At 39.2% G+C, this 26,033-nt stretch overlaps 1 protein-coding gene across 1 annotated transcript in view; it reads right to left on the bottom strand.

The window, feature by feature from the left end:
- GckIII (Germinal centre kinase III) overlaps positions 1-26,033 on the bottom strand; it is a 488,327-nt gene that overhangs the window by 23,370 nt on the left and 438,924 nt on the right. Inside the window, exons 7-9 of the mRNA XM_067151485.2 lie at positions 21,572-21,773; positions 20,843-21,157; positions 995-1,197 (exon numbers count right to left, since the gene is read on the bottom strand). Coding sequence (XP_067007586.1) covers positions 995-1,197; positions 20,843-21,157; positions 21,572-21,773 — 720 coding nt within the window. The remainder of the gene's footprint in view (positions 1-994; positions 1,198-20,842; positions 21,158-21,571; positions 21,774-26,033) is intronic.

The raw sequence follows: 26,033 nt of genomic DNA, 5'->3' as shown, positions 1-26,033 counted from the left end.
AAATATGAAAAGGAACACAATAAGATGAACACAATCTTATGTTTCTTCTGTTTTCCCTTATCCAGCTCTTCTTTTATACCACACTTCCCACATCAAGACTGAAGATCTGTCACAATGGCCCCTCCCTGAAAGCTGATGCCCTCCCTCCTGACGAAGCTGGGAAGCAGGAACAAGCTCGTCAGGAGCTGAGATGAGATATATGTAGAAGAATTGGGACTGATAAGAAGAGAACCTATTTGAAGACTGCAGTGTAGGAAGCTGTGGGGATTGTCATTGTCCTTTTGTGTTTTCATGTTTGTCCTTGGCCTCCTCTTTCTATTGCTCCCTCTTTCCACACTGAACTGCCGTTATGATTGATTATATAAATTTATATCGCTGTATTGTACCCTGAAAGAGAGAGAGAAGTTAGTAAATTGCAAGCATGTGAAATGAAGTTCCTAAGAACTAAACTCCAAAAAAACATGCAAGGACCATGTAAGGAACTGGAAGTGGACTTGATAGAAGAAAAGCTAAGGACTTTGAGACTAACATGGTAGGGACATGTAAAGTGAATGCCTGGCACAAGAACACCACATTCATGCCTAGAAAGAACGACTGAAAGAATATGGGAAGACCTAGACAGAGGTGGCTACACCAACTGAGAGACAATGTAGAGAAAAGATGAGGGAACTGGGAGTCAGTGATGAGAGACGAGGTATTTCTGGACAGACAACGATGGCAAAGGCTCGTTCAACATCACCCTACCTGTCACGCTGGAGGGAATCTATGATGATGATATATCAATGTACTTTGAGTGATGATCATTTATTAATTGAAACAATACGCACATTCAAATGTGTTCATGTTGTGGACCAGCAGAGCTCTCAAATCACCTGAGCTGGTATCACAATGCAACTCAGCTGTTTTACTCTCGCACCATATCTGTCATGTTCTTTATTATGAATATCAGACTGTAGTAACATGTTACATTTCTTGTATGTATAAAGAAACAAACCTAGATATTTTGTCCATAACTCCTTTTATCCTTGTTTCAGTGACAGTCGGTAACAATTTCTGGACCATCTCTCTTACAAAAAGCTCACTGATTCCTGGACTGGCTCGCTCAGCCAATTCAAAGGCATTCTTCAACTCTTCAATGGCATCCGTTTTGTGAGAAGACTCAGGACCTCGTGCATTGTAGTGGTGCCTTCTCTGCAACTGTACAAAACAGGTGAAAAAAAGATTAAAAATGCATCAAATAGTATACTGTCATCCAAAAAGGTTACCAGACAAGCAATAAGGGCAAAGACTAACAAACTGTTACAGATGTTGAACAGTAGGTAATCCCCAGGAAGAATTAAAGGCTTCACTTGTGTTTTTAAGCTACAAGAGGAATGTACGAGTACAGCTAAGTGTTGTTGTGTACGTAGTAAGTAAGTAATTCGCCTTTATTCATGGCGAAGTTAGGGCTCAAGGCCCTCTCTTATACTTAACCACAATATTTAAAATAATTAACATACATATCATCTTTAAATACAACAAATCTTTTTAAAATAATATAGTACTAATACAAAATATGGATAGAGTAATAAAAGAAACGATTATAGAATGTACAACATGACAATATAAATGAACATGATAATAATTATAAAACTAACACTAGTGATAATATAAGACGGAAACACAATAATAACCTATAACTAGCAAATATATTTCTAATTTTTATTAAAATAAGCTCATTCATGCACTCATTCACACTGCACACATCAAACAGTCAGAAGTATTCAGTGATTTCGGCAATTCATATTAAATAAATCCCTAATGGTAGCAGGTAGGGTATTCCATAGCCTCGCAGCAGTGACTACAAAGGAGCGGTTGTAGGTCCTGGAGTGACAGAGATATTGTTAAACAGGAGCCAGATCGTGTATCGTAGGTATGATAGGAGGAGAGGTAATTAAATTTTGATGAGAGATAATTCGGTACACCTGAGTTTAGAACTCCATGCAGAAGGGACAACATATGGAGACTGCAACGCTCATGAACACGAAGCCATGACAACTCCCTGTAATAAGGTGAAATGTGAGAATCATATCGCAGCTTAAATATGAATCGAATACAGGTGTTTAAACTCCGTTCAAGCATCTTGTTACTGTCTTGAGATATGTCCGTAAGTACAGTGTCGCAGTAGTCTAGAATTGGTAAGATTAGGGATTTTACCAGTTGTATTTTAAGATGTTTTGGAAATATAGTAGAGTAGCGTTTGAGAGGAAAAAGGGATTTCTGCACTTTACGGCATGTATTTGTAACTTGTTCAGTCCAATTTAGTGTCTCGGTAATTATAATGTCTAAGTTTCTTACTGACGTACAATAGAGCACAACAATATTACTTAAAATAATTGGGGTACATGTCTCCTTTTTAACAAGTTAAGGTTTCTTTTGGTACCAAATACAATAGCCTGAGTTTTATTGGGATTTATTAACAAGCTGTTATTTTTCGCATAGTCATTCAGTCTATATAGAAATAATATGAATCACCACCTTACCAATACACTATTTTATTTACTACCAAACTGGTAAATAGGGTCAATACCGGTTTCGACCCCTAAGGGGTCATCCTCAGTTGACACATATAAATATCTATAAAAACATCACATATAATAGTTAAAGTTTAAAATTGATGTGTCGTTAGTATACTGGTAAGTACATATGCATGTATTATGGAATTTATAAGTTTGTTCTATTAGAGCTATTATGTAGATTCTCTGTTTCTTTGTAAACATTATCAAAAGTATTGTATTGGATGTGGTTCATCCATTTGACAAAATGCTAGTGGATTGAATATGTACATTTGCTGAGAGGTACATGCTATTCTATTTTACAATTTTTGTTTTACATAATATGGGGTAAAATTATTACATTTGCACATATATGGTGATATTAGGTACAATGTAGGGTGTTAAAGATGTACTATTTGAATTTTCAGTATCCTGATTACATTTCATGTAGTGGTTGTAAGGTTTACTGATTCACTTGTTTAGTTCAGTTAAATACATAATGACCTTGTTGGTTTGAATTCTTATGATTAAAATATTGGTATGTAATACCTAGTTAACATGAATCCTTAATATTAATATATAAGTTTGTAGCACCTCTTATTCCCGTTTTCAGTCTTAAAATAGAATTGTGTCTTGACACTTTATTTTGTTAGACATATAAAAGTCTTGTTAAAATAAAACTTTGGGGCTAAAACCGGTATGAGATACCTATTTAAAATACATTAGATAATGGTATTGATATGTGGTGCTATGTGCATATTCAAAAAATCTAAATGAAATATAAATATAAATTGGTGACAAAGAAACAGAAAATCTACATAATAGCTCTAATAGAACAAACTTATAAATTCCATAATACATGCATATGTACTTACCAGTATACTAACGACACATCAATTTTAAACTTTAACTATTATATGTGATGTTTTTATAGATATTTATATGTGTCAACTGAGGATGACCCCTTAGGGGTCGAAACCGGTATTGACCCTATTTACCAGTTTGGTAGTAAATAAAATAGTGTATTGATAAGGTGGTGATTCATATTATTTCTATATAGTGATACCAATCAATACGGACATGAAGCTTATAAATAATAATAGTCATTCAGTCGTCGTAAGTCAAAATTTACTCTGTCAAGGCTACATCTATGTCTTGTGGATATGAGCGATAATAAATCTGAAGATCATCTGCATAGATATGGTACTTGCTATATTTCAATGCGTCCCCTATGTCGTTCACACTAACAACAAATAAAAGTGGGCCCAAAAAATTTAAGATGTCCTATTAAAGTTGAGACTATGGAGTTTCAGCAGTAGTAACCCAGGGCTAATTGTGTCAAAGGTGCTGCTTAGGTTTAGTAGTGTTGCTACAGTCACATATCGTTGGTCTATCGCTTGTCTGATATTGTCTATAACTCACAGTAATGCTGTCACGGTACTATGTCCTTTGTTAAAGCCAGATTGAAAAGGGTCAAGGAGGGAATTCTGGGTCAGGTATACAGTGATTTGTGCATGAAACAGATGTTCGAGTGCTTTTGCGAGGGGTGGCAGGATGGACACACGGCGGTAATCTGATGGAGAATCCAAGGTAGTGTTTTTCGGGATAGGCCTTATTAGTGCGTCTTTCCAAATGTTAAGGAATACTCCATTGGTCAGGCAGTAGTTGAATATGTGAGTCAGTATTAGCAATACAGCCCCGAAGATGTTTTTAATTAACTTTATCGAGATACCGACATTACTTGTCACTTCGAAGTGATAGAGTACAGCACACGTTTAACGTTATTTGCGCTAACTGTGTGGAAAGAGAACTGGTTGTGATCAGAACGGCATGCTAAGTTTGTGGGATTATCCCGTAATAGAAATGGTCCGACTTTAGGCTGAGAAAAGTATAATCATTTAAGGTAGTGATCAATGTTTCAACAACAACAACAACAACAACTACAACTACTACTACTACTACTACTACTACTACTACTACTACTACTACTACTACTCATTTAAGTCAAGCTTCTCCAACAAACCTTATATGCCTCTCCTGCTTAACTCTTATTTCTTCTGACTTTTGATGGTATTAGGTATATGCACTGAAAGGTCTAATGGGTAATTTTTCTGCCTTCTTTTTTCCTTTTCTTTTTTTCCACTATGCAATACCATCATTCTTTGAGAGGACAGAACTTTGTTTCTTCAGTCATGAGGCTGATGTTCTTGATGTTAATGCTTCTTAGACTCAATGTATAGTAGCTCAACAAAAAAATGAGTGCATGATATTGTAAGCTCTTTGCAGGTACACTTTTCTCAGAAACAACGGAACCTATAGATACAATGTCAGTTGCGAGTATCCACAGGGTTTGTATCAACAAGGAGGTGAATTACAATTTGATAATAATTCAAATTAAGTCTATCCAAACCCTGTGGCACAACAGCTCACAAGGGCCATGGCCTACCAAGTGACCGCTGCTCAGCCCCCGAAGTCCAGCAGATTACGAGGTGACGTGTAGTCGGCATGACAAATCCTATCAGCCATTGTTCTTGGCTTTCTAGACCAGGGTTACTATGTCACCATCAGATAGCTCCTCAGTTGTAATCATGTTGGCCGAGTGGACCTTGAATCAGCCCTCAGATCCACGTAAAAAAAACCTGACCTGGCCGGGAATCAAACTCAGGGCCCCCAGGTAACAGGCAGGCCAACTAACCATACACTGCGGGGCTGGCACTCAAATAAAGTCTAATCAAATATTCAATGCAAGGGACAAACCGTACATTACGGTGCGCTCAATCTTTTTAAAGCAACTATTCAAACGTTCATACTAATTGCCTTATGTTGACGCAAGTGTGATAACAGAAGTGCGATAACAGGTATGACTTGAAAACAATATTCTCTCACCCATGGGCAACTAACGCAGATATCGAGCTTGAATAATAATAATAATTGATAACCTACAACCTGTTTTCCAGTCAATGACCGGATCAGGGATGGGATGAATGAAGCCCCCAACTTGTGGCGAGGATATGAATTGTGCCGGCTGCAGAGGCCTGTCGCAATAATAATAATAATAATAATAATAATAATAATAATAATAATAATAATAATAATAATAATAATAATAATAATAATTAATAATAATAATAATAATAATAATAATAATAATACATACATACATATATACATTATCATTATAGACTGTTACGCCTTTCAGTGTTCAGTCTGCAAGCCTCTGTGAATTTACTAAACGTCGCCACAATCCTAGATTTGCAACTAATGTTGAGGCCTCATTTAGTTCTAAACCTCTTATCTTCAAATCGTTAGAAACTGAGTTTAACCGTCGTCTTGGTCTACCTCTACTTCTCTTACCCTCCATAACAGAGTCCATTATTCTTCTAGGTAACCTATCCTCCTCCATTCGCCTCACATGATCCCACCACCGAAGCCGGTTTATGCGTACAGCTTCATCCATTGAGTTCATACCTAAATTAGCCTTTATCTCCTCATTCCGAGTACCCTCCTGCCATTGTTCCCACCTGTTTGTGCCAGCAATCATTCTTGCTACTTTCATGTCTGTTACTTCTAACTTATGAATAAGACATCCTGAGTCCACCCAGCTTTCGCTCCCGTAAAGCAAAGTTGGTCTGAAAACAGACCAATGTAAAGATACAGTAGAAGTCCATTATAGCGAGAATTCATAACAGCGAAAAATTTACTCGCTATAACGGATTGTCGTTATATCCGATTTTTTGTAAAAAGTCGGCGAACCCTCATACACATTAAAATCAGTATGAAGCGACAGTCAGCTTGCACAAAACTTGCATTTTCGCGGATAATATCCCCTCTTCGGCTTACTTGTTTGTTATTTTTTGAAATCTGATATTACATGAAAGTATGTTTAATTTCATTCTGAAAAATTATAGCACTGTATTTCTCCAAATCCAAGATGCCCTCACCTTTTCCTTCAAAAAATTTATATCAGTCTTAAAAAGTGCTTTGTAAAATCATATAATAATAATTTCGTGTGGCTATTTCTAGCCGGGTGCAGCCCTTGCAAGGCAGACCCTCCGATGAGGGTGGGCGGCATCTGCCATGGGTAGGTAACTGCGTGTTATTGTGGTGGAGGATAGTGTTATGTGTGGTATGTGAGTTGCAGGAATGTTGGGGACAGCACAAACACCCAGCCCCCGAGCCATTGGAATTAACCAATGAAGGTTAAAATCCCCGACCCGGCCGGGAATCGAACCCGGGACCCTCTGAACCGAAGGCCAGTACGCTGACCGTTCAGCCAACGAGTCGGACGTAAAATCATATGAATGCCTTTCTTATATAGTACACATTTTAGACTATTTTTAGACGCCGAACATTGGCTTTAGTTATGGCGTATAACTTTTCGGCTGCACAATTATTCTCTATTTCAGCGGGTTTAATAACCATTAACTTATAACTGGCATCATAATATCGAAGAGAACCCCTTGAAAATTTGCTGGCAATACCTATTTCACGCGTCCTTACAATACGATGATTCATCAGGAAAATATTCTTATTTACTATAAAACTGTTACTTTCACTCAGCGTCAAATATAACTGACTACATGCACGTCTCGGTTGCCGGCTTCGAACAACTTCAGCAGCTAGGGATGTATAGGCCTAATCGCGGGCGTTGAAGGGGAACGAACGAGTTTATTGCGCCGCGGTACAGCAATTCCGCCCTTGCGTTTTTTGTGCACATACTTCACAATTTCATCTGCGAGTGTCCATGTTGCGGACCACAAATGCATTTTCTTGTGCAATACGCATTTTTAATCTCTCCTCGTCTTCACGCTAATGCCGAATATTGGCTTTAGTTAGGCCTATGCCGTATTTTTTTATGGCTGCACGATTATTCTACATTTACGAGTGTTTAATATCCATTAACTTAAAATTGTCATCATAATATCGACGAGCACCCATTGAAAATTTGCCGGTAATACGTGTTCCACGTATCTTTACAGTACGACGATGCATCACGAAAATATTCCTGCCATCTATAAAACTTAATTTTACTAAGCGTCAGGTACAGTGAATTTAAAGTTAAGAACTTCATTTTGGTCCGTATTGAATCTAGATTTACACTATAAATTGAGGATAATTATGTCCACCTTTTCAATACAAAAACAATGTGACGTCATTAACACATCACATAATGCTTGCAATGCTTGAAAGGTAATAAATATGTGATGTGTTAATGACGTCACATTGTTTTTGTATTGAAAAGGTGGACATAATTATCCTCAATTTATAGTGTAAAGGTACAGTGAACGCGGTGTAACTCTGCTACTGAGTAGCCATGGCCTTTCTAAGAATTCGAAGGCTCGCGTTTTTTATGCCATTCTGCAGATTTGAGAAATGATTGTGTAGAGCCGACTATTTCCCAAGATCCAGCTACGTTACACATAGGCACTGAACAACCGGTCGCCGCGGGCTAGCGATGTATAATAAAGAGACGGTCGTTTATTGTCAACGAGTTTTTTGTGCATGCGCGGTGGGGGAGGGGGGTTTGATGGCACCGTGGTTACTACGGTAATTGCCAAGGCCGCAAATGCAAGACGATCCTTCATATTTCATATGATACTCTGAGGGGAAAAAATTGTCGTCTTTGATTCGGAGAAATATGGTATCACTCCAGAAGCTTCTGTGGCAAACATTTCCGTTTTCTTCCTCAAACGGTGTCACCTAACCTAACCTATGTGTATCGTGAAAACACATTTCAAATGCATGTAGAGAAATGATAACCTCCTCGCTAAAATTTACATGACCGAGCTCGATAGCTGCAGTCGCTTAATTGCGGCCAGTATCCAGTATTCGGGAGATCATGGGTTCAAACCCCACTGTCGGCAGCCCTGAAGATGGTTTTCCGTGGTTTCCCATTTTCACACGAGGCAAATGCTGGGGCTGTACCTTAATTAAGGCCACGGCCGCTTCCTTCCCACTCCTAGCCCTTCCCTGTGCCATCGTCGCCATAAGACCTATCTGTGTCGGTGCGACGTAAAGCAAATAACAAAAAAAATAACAAAAAAAAAAATTTACATGGGAATAGCCATTTCGAAATTTAACTAGACGGGAGAAAATATAAACTATCCTCTGAAATCAGTGATGTACTCTGCAACATCTAGAGATGTATCACATTCTTATTTAATTTCAGCATATAACATTAAAATTAAGAAACTGTTTTACTTCATCCTTTATTTTTAACGAGTTAACAACTGCTAACGATAAGATATCTATTAGGTTCAACCTTTTCAACACTAAAATTAGGTACCTGTTTATGTTACAAATACCTTTTATTCAACTTTGGGACCGGTTTTGACATATATAATGTCATCATCAACTGCTGTCGGCCACGTTATTTACGCTTTTATTACAATAACGTGTTATACTTTTTCATTTTGAATTTCCTTTAGAAAACAGCAGTCGACGGGTATTACTAGACTAATCAACTCCAACATCGCTTTCGAATGTTGACAAGAGAGTTCGCAAATGCACACAGTGAGAAAACTATACCGTACCGAAGATGATCGATCGCATTTTGTGGCAAACATTTCAGTTTTCTCATTCAAACAGCGTGACTTAACCTAACTTAACCGTACTATATTTATCGTGAATGCTTACGTACGGTAGGTATTCCTAGTGGCAGTAGAAAATACTCTTCTCGCTATAAATTTACATGATAATAGCCTTTCTGAAATTAAACAGATGCAAGAAAATAGTAACATCTGAAATCAGCCATATCTTGAGGTTTATTTCATCCTTAATTAATCACAGTATTAAGCATTAAAATTAAGTGATCGTTTCCTCGGAATTTATTTTTAACGAGTTAACAACTGTTATCGGACATGTTATTTACACATTTATTACGCAAAAAAGTCCTCTTTCATTTTGAAATTTCTTTACAGAACAACAGTTGACGGGTTTTACTAATCGACTCCGACCTCGCCTTCGAACGTCGACAAGAGAACTTGCTAGTGGACATAGTGAGGAAACAATACCGAAGGAGATTGATCACTTGCAACATAATCGCTGGGGTGCATAAATATCCTTAACGGAAAAAATCGCTCATAATAACAGATGCGTCAGTGATAGTGCTCTAGCTGTAACTGAAGGATGTAACACAGTCTAATATAGGAATTTTGAAGGGACTGGCAAACATTGTCGTCATAACAGGGTTCTCGTTATATGTCGTACTCGCTATATCGGACTTCTACTGTAGTTTCGTCTTCTTACAGAATACTGTTGATCGCAACTGCGAGCTCACTGCATTAGCTTTACAACATCTTGATTCAATCTCACTTACTATATTACCATCCTGGGAGAACACACAACCTAAATACTTGAAATTATCGACCTGTTCTAGCTGTGTATCACCAAGCTGACATTCAATTCTGTTGAATTTCTTACCTACTGACATCATTTTAGTCTTCGAGAGGCTAATTTTCATACCATACTCATTGCACCTTTTTTCAAGTTCCAAGCTATTAGACTGCAGGCTTTCGGCACAATCTGCCATTAAGACCAAGTCGTCAGCATAGGCCAGACTGCTCACTACATTTCCACCTAACTGAATCACTCCCTGCCAATTTTATATCTTTCAGCAGATGATCCATGTAAACTACGAACAGCAAAGGTGAAAGACTGCAGCCTTGTCTAACCCCTGTAAGTACCCTGAACCAAGAACTCATTCTACCATCAATTCTCACTGAAGCCCAATTGTCAACATAAATGCCTTTGATTGGTTTTAATAATCTACCTTTAATTCCATAGTCCCCCAGTATAGTGAACATCTTTTCCCTCGGTACCCTGTCATATGCTTTCTTTAGATCTACGAAACATAAACACAACTGCCTATTCCTCTCGTAGCATTTTTCAATTACCTGGCGCATACTGAAAATCTGATCCTGACAGCCTCTCTGTGGTCTGAAACCACACTGGTTTTCATCCAACTTCCTCTCAACGACTGATCACACCCTCCCTTCCAAGATGCCAGTGAATGTTTTTCCTGGTATACTAGTCAATGAGATACCTCGATAGTTGTTGCAATCCCTCCTGTTTCCTTGCTTATAGACAGGTGCAATTACTGCTTTTGTCCAATCTGAAGATACCTTACCAACACTCCAAGCTAATTTTACTACTCTATGAAGCCATTTCATCCCTGCCTTCCCACTATACTTCACCATTTCAGGTCTAATTTCATCTATTCCTGATGCTTTATGACAATGGAGTTTATTTACCATCCTTTCCTCAAGCGGAATTTTACCGACATAATTTTCCTCTTCCCCATGATGATTTCCTTTTACACTGAGAAGATGTTCAAAATAGTCCCTCCACCTCTCCAGTGATTCCCTGGGATCTATTATGAGTTCACCTGAATTACTCAAAACACTGTTCATTTCCTTTTTCCCTCCCTTCCTAAGATTCTTTATTACTGTCCAGAAAGGTTTCCCTGCTGCTTGACCTAGCCTTTCTTGGTTATTACCAAAATCTTCCCAAGACTTCGTTTTGGATTCAACAACTATTTGTTTCGCTTTGTTTCTTTCATCTACGTACAAATCCCTGTCTGCCTCGGTCCTTGTTTGGACCCATTTCTGATAAGCCTTCTTTTTACGTTTACAAGCTGCTCTCACTTCATCATTCCACCAAGATGTTCGCCTTTTCCCATCTTTATACACAGTTGTTCCTAGGCATTTCCTTACTGTTTCTACTACAGCATCCCTGTATGCCACCCAATCACGTTCTATATCCTGTACCTGCTTACTGTCCACTGTTCGAAACTTCTCACTAATCATATCCATGTACTTTTGTCTAATTTCCTCGTCGTGGATTTTTTATACCCTTATTCGTTTGCAGACAGATTTCACTTTTTCTACCCTAGGCCTAGAGATAGTTCACTACAGATCAGATAGTGGTCTGTATCATCGAAATATCCCCGGAAAACTCGTACATTCCTAACAGATTTCCTGAATTTGAAGTCGGTTAAGATATAGTCTATTATGGATCTGGAACCTCTAGCCTCCCATGTGTAGAGGTGAATAGCCTTATGCTTGAAGAATGTATTCGTAACAGCTAAACATATACTAGCACAGAAGTCCAGCAAATGCTTCCCATTCCCATTAGCTTCCACATCCTCCCCACATTTACCATTCACCCTTTCGTATCCTTCAATTCTATTCCCAACTCTCGCATTGAAATCACCCATTAGCACTATTCTATCCTTGCTGTTGACCTCGACCACGATGTCACCCAATGCTTCATACAACTTGTCAACATCCTCACCTGCACCCTCATACAGTGAATAAACGGAGACCATTCCGGTCCTAATTCCTCCAACTGACAAATCTACCCACATCATTCACTCATTTACGTGCCTAACAGAAACTATGTTGCGTGCAATGGTATTGCTGATAAAGAGCCCTACCCCAGACTCTGCCCTTCCCTTTCTAACACCCATCAAGTACAATTTATAATCTCCTATCTCTTCCTCGTTATCTCCCCTTACCCGAATATCACTTACTCCTAGCACATCCAGATGCATCCTCTTTGCTAACTCAGCCAGTTCTACTTTCTTTCTTCCATAAGCTCCATTAACATTGATAGCTTCCCATTGAATTCCATTTCATTCGCCAAGTTGTTTCCAAGGAGTCCCTCGCCTGCCAAATGGGAGTGGGACTCCGTTACTCCCATAGGTCCGAGGCTTGCTTAAAATGTTCTGAGCTCGGTAAATTCATGAAGCAGGATACTACCCTACTTGCACATAGTCCAAGTGAGGATCTCTCCTCTAGCGGGTTACGGACCACCGGTGAATTTTATAGTCCTAGCCGCCTGAGCACAAGGAGGGCCATGACTCAGAATATGTCCGAGATGCCCACTCCCATTCCATAGCAACTGGTATGCCGACTCTCAGGACCATTTACTAGGCCACTCAGCCATTGTCCATGGTTCGCGCCCTAGGACGTGACTACTACTACTACTACTACTACTACTACTACTACTACTACTACTACTACTACTACTACTACTACTACTACTGTATGTACAGGTGTGAAGTGTACATTCATTTAGTTATTAGTATTATTATGATTATTTGCATAGTTGAATGATCGTATTGTGTGTGAGGTTATGTCGTGCAAGTATTATTATTATATATGTACTCAAATTATCGTACTGTGTGTGAGGTTATGTAATGAAACGTGTTGTACATAGACATTGATATCAGTTCCGTTAATGTAAATACCTGTGAATTAATATTGTAATTTATTTTTACCTGTATATATAAATTGTAATGCATAATTGTGAAACACACTGTAACTTCCAGAATGGTACAGGCATGAGAACAATTGAGAATATTCTATACATTATAATCTGTGTATTATGCATTCTCGAGTTTTTGAGAAGATATATTTTTGTAATGTAACTTTCTAGTTGCTTTACGTTGCACCGACACAGATAGGTCTTATGGCGAATGTAACTTTCTAGAACCTGGCCAGGCTCATATATAAGGGGACGATCTTGACAGAAAAAGTTAGTTAATGTTTGGAAGTAGAGTTATGGTGTAACAAGGTAATACCTGTGACCACGTGTCTGACATGCCGAGGTAGGCAGTCGGTAGTCATCTGTTTTCAACCGTGTTTCAAAGTTGTAACCTCCATATCGAAATGTTGGCTGTTTTCTTTAATAATGGCAACTTGTTGATATTCTCAAAGTGAAGTGTTTTGATACTGTGATTAAGGTTATGTGTGTGTTAATTTGTGAATATATGTGAATAAAATTAATTGTACCAACTGACAGCATCTCGTGTGTGCCTGTGTGGATATGTTAACTGGCGACCATGACAGGATGTAAAAATTTACGAGTGAATACGAGTGCAGTTGTTCAAAATGCAAGTCATATTAGAGAATATGTCACTCAAAAACGAATTTACCAAAAGGAAACCCAACAAACGGGAAGAAGAAATCGCTACAGGCGCGACTACGGGAAGATCTCAAGGAGAGGGGAGAAGATGCAGGAAAGTTTTGCATTGAAGACAACGAAGATGCTGACAAAACATCGGAGGATGGGGTTAATATATTTCCAAAATGTGTTCCAACATAATGACTAAGATCCAGGCACTCAATGAACATAATAACAAACTTGCTGATCAAATTTCAGATGTAAATGGCAAACTTTCAGGCAAAATTTCTCAAGCTAACACAGTTTTAATCAGACAGATAGCACAAGTGTACACACAAGTTTATAATATAGAACAGGGCCTAGAATAAAAAATTCCAAACATAAATGACAAAAATTCATTGCAAATTAGCAATGTCACCAATCGATTAACGCAGCAGATATCGGACACCAGGTCAAAACTGGGACAGGTTGACCAAATCGATAGTAGAGTAAGCCAGCTGGAAGGGGATATCTTGGATCTCAAGGAGGGTGTGGAAATCCAGGTCTCCGGCGTAAAAAAACAGGTTGAAGGGAGGATTTCTAATATCGAGGGAAATTTTGAAAAACGTACAATTGCCGTTGAGGGAAATCTTGGGAGCCGTATTTCTGCTGTTGAAGGAAAGATAGAAAACTGGATTTCGACCATCAAGAGAGATGTGCAGAATAGGGGAAAGCATCCTTCATGCAGTAGAAAATAGATTGACTCAAACAGGACATACCGCCACACCTCTAACCCCCTCAAACCTAACCGGCAATACAGGAAACCTAGACCTGAAGGTGATTATAATAGGGAGCCTTCTGGAATCCCACAGGCGACTGGAGGAGAACCCTACTAGTTTCGACGAGGGATCGGTCAATCTATTGGGAAGGACTAATTAACCAGAGGACATCTTCGTGCAACTCATCACACCGCGATTAAAGGGCCAAGCCGCTACTTGGTGGAACAACTTGACGGGACTAAATCTAAACTGGACGAACTTCAAGTGGAAATTCCTCGCTAGGTTTAATTCCAAAGGGGTGAAGAGCTCCATGAAAAAGAAGCTACTGACTGAGGAACAACCCACTGGCATGAGAGCTAGCGCCTTTGTCCTGCAGAAGTACCAACTCTTCAAGCGTCTGCACCCGGAAGGAAGTAAAAACAAGATCTTACCAGATATCACAGAGCTACTCTACGATAAGATTCGGCCCTAGTAAAAGTATCACAATCCAGATCCTTTGATAATCTACACAGAATCATCGCCCAGCTGGAGGAGGTACACAGGCAAAAAGCTACAGAAGAGACCAGCGCAGTTAGGAAGTGCTACCAGTGTGGAAGAGCGGGACACCTGAAGAACATGTGCCCAACCGTGACGTTGGAGAAACTAGGTCCAGCCCATTCTGAATTAAGGGGGGATGGGACCAAGAACAGGAAGGTGTCTCAAGAACTGACAGACGAGCAACCCTGATCAAGCAGGAGAGGGATTGGTCAGATAGTGAGTAGGAAAGGCCAACCCCTTACAGCTATCATCTTAAGGATTGGCAACGAGAATTTTTCAGCCATACTCGACAGCCAAGCAAGCCATTCATTAGTCAACAGTACTGTCGCCAGATTCCTACCGCCTATGAAGTCTCACCACCTTGGAAGGGTAGCGGGCAGCGGACGGGGTAACCTATTCCATCCAAGGACCGACTAACCTAACCGCTAAATGCATGAACATGCCTATTGTAATTGATGTTGCAGTGATTCAGAACCTGATACTTGACATCATATTAGGACATGACTTTCTGGTGGAATACAAGGTGATCCTAGACTATGCAGCTCATGAAATCTTTTTGGGAAAAGACAGACGTCTGAGGGTCGCCTGGCACAATGGAAATCTCCGGACTCACAAGGATATGGAAGTTGACATAAACCTGGGATATATCCAGTTAACACATCTTTGACCGAGTGAAGAAGGGGAGCTGAGACACACCTTAAAGAACTTTCTGGAAGTCATCATCAATAAAATAGGACGGACTACCATGGCAATGCACACCACTAAATGTAGCTCTTCCTCACCTATCAAGCAAGGTCCATATCCAATTAACCCGGATAAATGCAAGCTCGATAGAATTACACATTGTTATTCCCAATACCTAGCTTTGGTGTAACACTCAAAACATTCTCCCATGCAAAGAACTATGTCATATTTACAGCAATATACGGTTGTCAATTTCTTCACAGCATGGCTGGTGTTGTGTTTGGACTTGTCGTAGCAGACCTTGCATGTACACTGTGCGTGTCCTTCCTTCTTTGCGCCCACTGCAGGTATTCTGTGTGGAAAATGATTTCTACCTACTAGCCTTCCTGCAGTTAATGTTCGTGATTCTTCAGTAATTTCAGCTCCAACACTACTCAACAAATCATCCTCTGAATGTTCACAAAATTTTGACAGGGGAAGTGTTTGTGAACAAGCTTTATGGTACAGTACAGAGGCGTTCACTATGGCAAGATCAAATAGATGCAAGAATAATTTTTTCCACCACTTGATCGGCTTCCTCGTGAATGCATAATATACCAGCAATTGGTTAGACCAATTTTGAATTTGTTATATTCCACTACTGCTGATGGTTTGGATTTCTCATAGCTCCCTCTTGCTGCGGTTACTTCAGTCATGTCATCATCATGTGCAGTGTTCAGCATGTACACGTCCTGTACATCTCACCGCTTTATTGCTAGGTGTTCTCTCTGCAATGAAATTTTTTCACCTTTTTTCAGTTTTTTCGCAAACTCTGACAGTCCCACAGATAATCATAAAAGGTGGTGCTTGAAAACCATCTGTCCATATACTGTACAATGTGTGCCCCCCAATTTTTTACTGGTTCGCACAGTCTGTCCAAACCACTGAAGGAAGAATTGTAATCCTCCACTGTGACATGGGCCCCAGAATACACTTCCAATGTTGCACACATAACTACTCCTCACTTCACAGAGTTGAAAGACTTCTGTGACTTTCCTCTAATGAACACATGAAAGTATATACGTCCCTGAAATGGACATACTGCTTCATTGATTGTCAGTGATTCATAAGGTGAGTAACAATTCAGGAAACTTGTTGAAGAGAGGATCGTAGCCTGGATGGTCCCTTTGTTTCTGCTTATCATTGTTGTTCAAATGCAACATTGTCAGAATAGCAAGAAATCAGTCTATTGATATTCCGATGGACTTTGCGTTGTCAGTTTTTAGAATTGGTGTTGTGCTCCAGTAGTCCCGGATAAAAGGTTTATGAATCAAACACATATGAATCACTACTGCAAAACAATAACTTTAGTCCATACAATGTCACTGGTTTCCACTGCGCATACACTGATTTAGGTTTCAAAGGGCCTTCTTGCTTCTTTAGATTTGTTTGCTGTAGGACATATCTGTTACTTTCCACTCAGATAACATTCAGTATATTACTGTCACAAAATATACCAGAGAAATCTAGAGGTGAAGATTCTCCAGAAATCCCAAGGTTATTAGCATTCAGTCCTGGTGGGCCAGAAAAAAAAGGGCCTGTTCACAGGCACAGTATGTTGTTTCCATTGTGTTCCCATGCTTCTCACCTCCCTTCGTCTTTTTGTGACCTGTCTGGTGATCGAATCTCATGATTCATCATCCTGACAGGCTTAACTGTTTTCATTTTCTTCTTCACAATCACTTTCGTACAGATCAGAATCTGAATAGTTTACAAGTTCCATAATTATCTGTTCACTTATCCACGGGCTGTATGATCGCATAGGATTTCCTTTACTTGTACTAGGTCCGGGATCTATATCTCAATATACAGTATCAATCGGCTACATTTTTATTCTAAAATTGTGGAGTCATATAATCCATCACTAGAAAACACACGCGCGTAAATTTGAACTTAACTAACTGGAGCATGTGAGGAGTACATATGTTAGCAATTAGGTAAGATCTAGCTGAGTGCACACTGGCTACGAAACATTGTCCCTACGTTGCACCATCAATCACTATCGATCGATAACACTAACTAACAATAGTAAAGAAAACCGACAACACGCTAAGGCAACAACTAATTCGATAGCGTGAATGAATTTCTAATTTTGTGGTAGTAGTATTACTAATAGTGATACTCAGGCACACGCCGCATGGTACTATTATTACTACCGGCGGGCGCATAATGTTAAAGAGCTCAGATGAAACACCACTTCTAGGGAAAGATGACAAAGCAGAAAGAAGGCATCAACATATTCAACAATTGGATCAAGAGAAAGAAGTAGATGATATGGTTCTGGAAAGAGAAGAGACTGATGATGATGATGATGATGATGATGATGATGAAATGGGACACTCAATTTTGAGGTCAGAATTTGACAGAGCACTGAGAGACAGAAATAGGAACAAGTCTCCTGGAACTGATGTTATACCCTCAGATTACCAACTGTCATAGGAGAAAATGACATGATGAGGATATTCCACTACGTGTGAAAGATGTATGGTACAGAAGAAGTGCCACCTAATTTTAGTAAGAATGTTGTTATATCTATTCCCAAGAAAGCTGACAAGCATGAACTACCACACCATTAGTTTTGTATCCCAAGCTTGCAAAATTTTACCACGTATTATTTACAGAAGAATGGAGAGATAAGTTTAAGCTGAGTTGGGAGAAGATAAGTTTGGCTGCAGAAGAAGTGTAGGAACATGCAAAGCAATATTGACTTTACCACTGATCTTAAGGGATAGAAGGACAAACCCACAGACAAGGTATTCGTAGATCTAGAAAAGGCATTCAAAACATTGACTGGACCAAGCTATTTGAGATTCTGAAGGTAATCAGGATCCTATACCTTGAAAGAAGGTTCATCTACAATCTGTATAAAATTCATTCTGCAGTGATAAAAATAGAGGGCTACGAAAAGGAGAGGAATTCCAGAAAGGAGTGAAGTACGGATGCAGTTTTCTTTTTAATGTTGAATACAGAATAGGCAGTAAAGGAAATCAAAGAGGAATTTGGAGAAGGAATAACAATCCAAAGAGAAGAAACTAAAACTCTGACATTTACTGATGATATTGTTACTTTATCGAGTCTGCAGAAGATCTGGAGAAATTGCTGAATGGTATAGACACAGTCTTGGAGGAGTAAATAACAAAAATAAATAAAAAACAAATGTAATGGAATGCAGTTGAATGAAGTCAGATGATGATAAAAGAATGTTAGATTAGGAAATGAATTCGTACAGGGAGTAGATGAATATTGTTACTTGGGTAGTAGAATAACTAATGATGGTGGAAGTTAGAAGGACATCAAATGTAGACTAGCACAAGCAAGGAAGGCCTTTCTTAAAAAAAATTTGTTTACTTCAAACATCTGAAGACTTTCCTCTGGAGTGCGGCATTGTATGGAAGTGAAACGCGGGCAATAACTAGCTCACAAAGGAGAAGGATAGAAACTTTTGAAATGTGATGTTACAGAAGAAAGCTGATGGTGAGATGGGTAGATCAGATCAATAATGAAGAGATACTAAATTGAGTTGGTGAGAGAACAACTTGTCAAACATCAACCAGAAGAAGTAATATGATGATAGGAAACATCTTGAAACATCCAAGACTCGTTCAGTTAATTTGTGAAGAAGCGTAGGTGGTAAGAACAGAAGGCACAGACCACAACATAAACATGACAGATTACACTACATGTTGAAAACAGCAGACGTGTAGAAATGAAAGGCATGGTGGCATGGTGAGCTGCATCAAAACAGTTCAAGGACTGACGACCCAAACAACAATATGATAGATTGAGAAATTACAGTACTTCTGAGAGAAAGAAGATGTGGTCTTGTATTTAACAGTGAAAAATGAAAAACCACAGCCTGTTTCCTAGTCATTCGACCAGGTTAGGAATGGAATGAATGAAGGCCCCATTTAGCGGCGAGGACGGGAACTGTGCCGATTGCTGAGGCCTGTTGCACTCCTCTGAGGCAATGATTAATGACTGATAGATGAAATGAAACGATACTGGATAGAGTTGCTGGAATGAAATATGACAGGGAAAACCGGAGTACCCGGAGAAAAACCTGTCCCGCCTCCGCTTTGTCCAGCTCAAGTCTCACATGGAGTGACCAGGATTTGACAATGGTACCCAGCAGTGAGAGGCTGGTGCGCTGCCACCTAAGCCACAGATTCTTACGTATTTCATAGTATTACAAAAGTTAACTCTCTGTAATGTATGGCCTACCCCTGTCCTGTTTCTCTACATAGTTAGGTATGAAGCAAGGTCAGTGTTCTCCTCAGAAATATTTTGTCAGCCGGGTGGCAGGAATGAGTAGCTGGGCAGGGAATACTACGTATAACTTCCATATGCAAAAATGTCAATTCATTCCCCTCAGGGCATTAACAATAATATCAGACAGGTAAACATTAGCTGCAAAATTGAACTATTTTAGAGTTATCATGAACAAGATAACAGAGTATTTTGAACTTCTAGTATTCTATTGCTCGTTCCAAATCGTGTAACAGCAGACTTAAGCCTACAACTCGGTTGCTGTGGATATGTGGACTGCCATACAGATTTGTGACATCATGCAGAATAGAGGGCTCACGTGCGATTCCATGCTAATCCAGACCCCCACTCGCGCAGGACACTACGTGGTGGTCAAGCTAAACATTTGATCTCCGATGTAGTTGATGCAATTATGCCGACAATAATGATTTATCATTTAAATTAACAGTTTTACAGTATTTTCATGTTAATTTGGAGCACCCAATGACTCAAATATTTATTAATATTGTGTAACTAGCACATATATAGGTTATATTAGCCGGGCAGTCTGTAAAAACAGCAGGGTGGTGCGCCCATTAAAAAGGTCCTAGAGAGAACACTGGAGAGGGATCTTCGTAGTGAACATTTCCAACTGGATGCCTTTCCTGATGTAAACTTCATCAGAGGAGTTAATGAGATGAAATGAATGGCATGATAGATGATGACAGAAGGAAGGGAGAAGGTGAAACCCCCCTGTTCTGGCACGTAACCTATTCCTGTTGAATAGCACCAACGGGTCTGCTCAAGACTTCATCGCTATTAACAGTGTCATATACCCTCACTCCATATGAGAACTGCGGAGAGGTTTGGAACTGAATCCAAGCTTTTGGTACGCAATCTAGTGATTAGAAATTATATACCACCACCTCTCCTACCCAGCTGGCCAACATTCTGATGGTGAATTTTTTTTCCACCAACGGGACTCGAACTGGCTAACCACTGTGTCGTAATAATCATCACCACCAGGCAGGCTAAATAAGCTCTCTGTAATTATCGATATATTTTAATTATAAAGTAATTTTATTTAAAGAAGATACTTCTGTTCCCATACTTTTAATTGAATGATATGTGTCATACCTCTGAGATAAGAGGGTAGATGGTGCTGGCAAGACATGGAGACCGCGGGTGGCTGGGCTTGCTGCTCCCACTATTACTGTTGCTGTTGCTATTAGTGTTACTATTCGAGTTTGTGTTAACATCGCCTCGTCCTCTAGGTTCAGACTCCACACTTCTTCGAGCTGATTTCTTCTCTACACCGTCCATATGATCCCCTCGATGATCTAATGGAGTGACATCTTTGGAACTGCGCTTATCCCGGTTATGAGGTTCCTTGCTCTCACGCTCCTTTCGGTTGTCTGCAGGGACAGTAGGAGTTGCTGAATGCGGCCTCGACTAACATGGAAGAAAATAAACAAACAACAAATTCATTAGGTGCCAAGTGTAAGAAGTTTACCCTAGCTATGAATTTTTAATTGATTCTCTAAATCAATGAAAATTTCATCTGAATTATAAAAAAAAAAAACCAAGCTTAATAGTATTTGTAGATAAATTCTTAAAATACAGATTTTTATTATAGGTCAACTCTACAGGATTTAGAACATCAAGTTATTATTTTCATAATCCAATGCAGCACCAGTGTTTTGTGCCCACAAAGTATAGACATTTCTGTCAAATTTCTCAAATTAAAAATAATATGCAAATTAAGCCCAATAAGCTCAACATGTCAAATATTCTTAAAAATCAAAGCCATGTCTTCAACTACAATAAAAACAGTTAATAAACTGTATTTTAACACCTGACTCTCACCGGGGCTGCTTTATCACTTCGGTAACAGTTTAAATTTGAATCCTTAGGCGGCGATTTCGTTTGAGGAGGTCCGGATCCATTCTGAACTTTCTGTGGAATTTTGTGGTTGATTGAATCATCACTTGGTGGTTTGATGGCATGAGGACCTTTGACTGTCATAATCCAAGGTTCATCCAAGTCACTATCTTGTTTTGACTCTTCCCTGTAAATAAAAACAAAAAATAACATACTTAACACTAAACAAGGAAGGAGAGGCCGTGGACGACCACGATTGAGATGGAAGGATACCATCCAACGCAGCATTATAGAAAGAAACCTGGACTGGGACACAGTGTTGGAGGAGGAGTGGTGGAAAGACCGAAGAAAGTGGAGAGGAACCATATTTGCCCCTACCCGGCTACAGCTGGATAAAAGGAAATGATGATGATGATGATGATGATGATGATGATGATGAGTCTTATGGACATGTGTCAGCAGAACACATCTGATATCCTGCAATATTGTAATGCTATTAGACCTAATTCCCAGCACTAGCAGTCCCTATCCATGCACGCTGAGCTAGCCATTCTTGGGTAGTCGAGAACGGCACTCCACTGCACATTCCACTTATGAAATCATGATCAGATATTCTGGCTACTTTTTTTATCAAGAATTGTTAACATCAACACGCCAACAAGACGAACTCAATACCATTTTACTGGACCTCATGTTTAACATATGTTTATCAATCGTCTTCATTCTACTGGAACTAAACATTGTGCTCCATACCACCAAGTTTCTACCGACGCATCGGCAAACTGTATGTCAACATAGCATCATCACGTTAAGAAGGACTCTATTACCAATTTTATTGAACCATCTCATGTGTACAATATTTTAATTTTCACTTTTAACAGTATTCAAGTGTTGTGCTTAGAACATTCCAGCATATTCTTCAACATTTTAACTGATGCATTCGGCAGTCCGAATTATTTTTAATGTATTCTTGTCCTTGTCCTTTGTGCTTAATCTTAAAACTTTTTGGCTGATTATGTCTACAAGATAGATGAAACATGTTCCATTATTTTTTAAATATTATTTAATTATATTTTTTTAAACTTAGTATTGTGAAGGTGGAACACTTGACCATACCTTTTAAGGTTCCTTGTAATGTAAACTAAATGTTTTGACTTTTCGTTCATGTATCTTATTTTTAATAGATATGGGATTAGCCCCCTGTTTCAATGCAGAATAAGTTGTAGGTTGGTGCTATTAGCACCAGGTATCATTCTCCACTCTGTATGGCTGAGAAGTATTTTTTTATATTTGTTTTGAAAATTTTAAATAACCTTTTCAGGTTGTGTCACTCTGTTTTCGATGCTATGCAAGTCTTTCCTTTTTATTTTAAATATGTTTCTTAAATAGTGCTCTTAAGAAAATGACCATTTGTCAAATGTTTCAAGTTCATGAAAAGCTACCATCACACGCCTCAGGATTCTTTCCGCTTCCCACATCCTGCCGTTTAATTATTGTGTATTTTAACCTTGTTTAATATTGGTTTATGATGTGTAATTATTCTAAATTTTGTTCATGTTTTTCTTTTCTACTGTGAATTTCTATGGTGAAATTTTATTAACATTATTTGACTTTCAGCAGGATTCTTGATCTTCACAACCTTATTTATTTACTTACTAGCAAGATATCCGTGCTTCGCTACGGTACTATACTGAAATTTGTAATTGAATGCTTAACACTTTATATATAATCTGCCAAAATTAATGATATGACTCGTATTCTGAGAGACTCTGCCAAAATTCACGATATGACCCATTTTCTCAGAGATTATGGCAAAGTTCCCCCCCTTTTTCAATCTTTCTTTTCAGCAATCGATTTTGTACTTGCTGGGCTAGCTGGAGGTATTCCGCCCAGTCAATAGGGTCCCTAAATCTTTGCCATCTTTTCCTATAAGCATTTTTAATATGGATCAAATCCTTGAGGAGATCCGGCGTGGTGTCATCTTGGATGCCTTGGGGGTAATGAACCTGCGGCCGGAATGCATTCATAGTCCTTACCCGGCCAGGACCTGTTTCCAGCGCGGTCCACACATTTTGACAACAGTCCAGAACATTATTATTATTATTATTATTATTATTATTATTATTATTATTATTATTATTATTATTATTATTATTATTTTAGGGAGGGTGATATTAGTTGAATTTGGGTTGTTATTATTATTATTATTATTATTATTATTATTATTATTATTATTATTATTATTATTATTATTATTATTATTATTATATAATTTGCTGGGGCCATCAAGGACCATGTTAAGTCTTGTTGCATTTGACACTGAACTTGGCCTTCTTTAGAGCCCAAATTTTCCTCATTCTTTGTGAGTGGGCCTGCTTACGCTCCTCTGTCCAAGGGGCACCGTGTCTTCTCTTCGGTTGCTCGTCTCGGTTTAGCCCGTTCGTCAATATTTTCTTGCGGAAGAGATCTCTGTTAAGGGTGTCTTCAGCTGAGATATGTAGCATTTGCAGGTCTTCTTTGGTATTTCTAAACCAGGGAATTGTGGTTTTGGGGTTTGAATCAAAAAAGTGAAAGATTTCTTTAGTTAACTTTCTTCCGTCCATTCTTTTCAGATGACCGTAAAATCGTGCCCGTCTTTTTCTGATTGTGTTGGTAATTTTCTCTATTTTGCTGTAGACTTCCTTGTTGGATCTCTTTTAATGGATTTCATTTCTGTACTTTGATCCCAAGATTCCTCTCACAATTTTGTGTTCTCTTTTCTCCAGTTCTTCAAGGAGTCCTTTGTTGGCATTTAGAGACAGGGTTTCGGCTGCATATAGAACTACTGGCTTCAGAACTGTTTCATAGTGACGTATCTTGGTGTTTTGGGAAAGGCATTTTTTGTTGTAGATTGTGCGGGATGTTTGGTAGGCTATTTCCAGTTTGCGTACTCGCTCCTTAAGTGCTTCTTTGTCCAGTCCATTTTTCATGATGATCTCACCCAGGTATTTCAATTTGTCTACTCGGGTGATGTCCGCGTATTTTGTATGGAGTTTTGGTGGAGCCTCTTTGATGTTAGTCATTACTTCTGTTTTCTCAAACGATATCTGCAAACCAGTTTGTTCGGCAATTTCCTTTAAAATTTCAACTTCAGCTCTAGCGGTTTCTATGTCGTTTGAGAGAACAGCAATATCATCGGCAAATGCTAAGCAGTCTGTTGCAATCCCCTTGGATTTCGTTCCTATTCTCAATGGACTGTAGTTGGTTTCCTGTAATCTCACCCGCCAGGTTCTGATGATCTTTTCAAGAACACAGTTGAAGAGTATCGGGGATAGCCCATCACCTTGTCGGACTCCTGTTTTGATGTCAAAGGAATGCGAGAGACATCCGTGGAACTTCACCTTGGATTTTGTATCGGTCAGGGTGGCTCTAATTAATGCCAGCAGTTTCAAATCAACTCCAAATTCATTTAAGATGTTTAGCAGGACTTCCCGGTCAATGGAGTCGTACGCTTTCTTAAAGTCCACAAAGACAGACACATACTGCTTGGACCTTAGTGTACAATATCTGATGACCGTTTTGAGATTTTGGATCTGTTCAGCTGTTGAGCGACCTTTTCTGAACCCTCCATGGTATTCTCCTATTTGATGTTCGACTTGTGCTTCCAAACGCTCCAGGATGGCAAGTGATAGAATTTTGTAAGTCATGGGTAGCAAAGATATTCCTCTGTAGTTGTTGATGTTCTTCATGTTGCCTTTTTTGTGTAATGGATGGATCAAAGCTATTTTCCAATCTTCGGGTAGGGTCTCCTTGTTCCAGATTTCTTCTATTTGCTTCCTCTGGGGCAAATTTCCATAGTTCTGCTACTACCGAGTCTTCCCCCCGGCGCTTTGTTATTTTTGAGACGGGCAATGTGGCGCTTGATTTCATCTCTGTCGGGTGGTCTGGAATCTGGGTACCTGAGTAAGGGTTCCTTGGTCTCAATGGAGCTTTGCGGTTTAGAGCAATTAAGTAAATTCTTGAAGTAATCTGCCAGAATGCTGCAATTTTCTTCATTTGACGTCGCCAGTGTGCCTTCCTTTCGCTCAATGCATAGAGATGGCGGTTTATAGCCAGTGAGTTTGCGTTTGAAGGCTCTGTAGTACTCTCTGCTTTCATAATAATGTTATTTGTTTTACGTCCCACTAACTACTTTTTAAGGTCTTCGGAGACGCCGAGGTGCCGGAATTTAGTCCCGCAGGAGTTCTTTTACGTGCCCGTAAATCTACCGACACGGGGCTGTCGTATTTGAGCACCTTCAGATACCACCGGACTGAGCCAGGATCGAACCTGCCAAGTTGGGGTTAGAAGGCCAGCGCCTTAACCGTCTGAGCCACTCAGCCCGGCACTCTCTGCTTTCATTCTTCCTAAAGTTTTGTTCTATCTTTTCAATGAGATTATTATTATTATTATTATTATTATTATTATT

This window comes from Anabrus simplex, chromosome 7 (genome assembly GCF_040414725.1).
Source record: "Anabrus simplex isolate iqAnaSimp1 chromosome 7, ASM4041472v1, whole genome shotgun sequence".
In the NCBI taxonomy this organism is placed as follows: Eukaryota; Metazoa; Arthropoda; class Insecta; order Orthoptera; family Tettigoniidae; genus Anabrus; species Anabrus simplex.
Note: the sequence above shows the minus strand (reverse complement) of the source record. Positions and strands in the feature narration are given on the sequence as shown.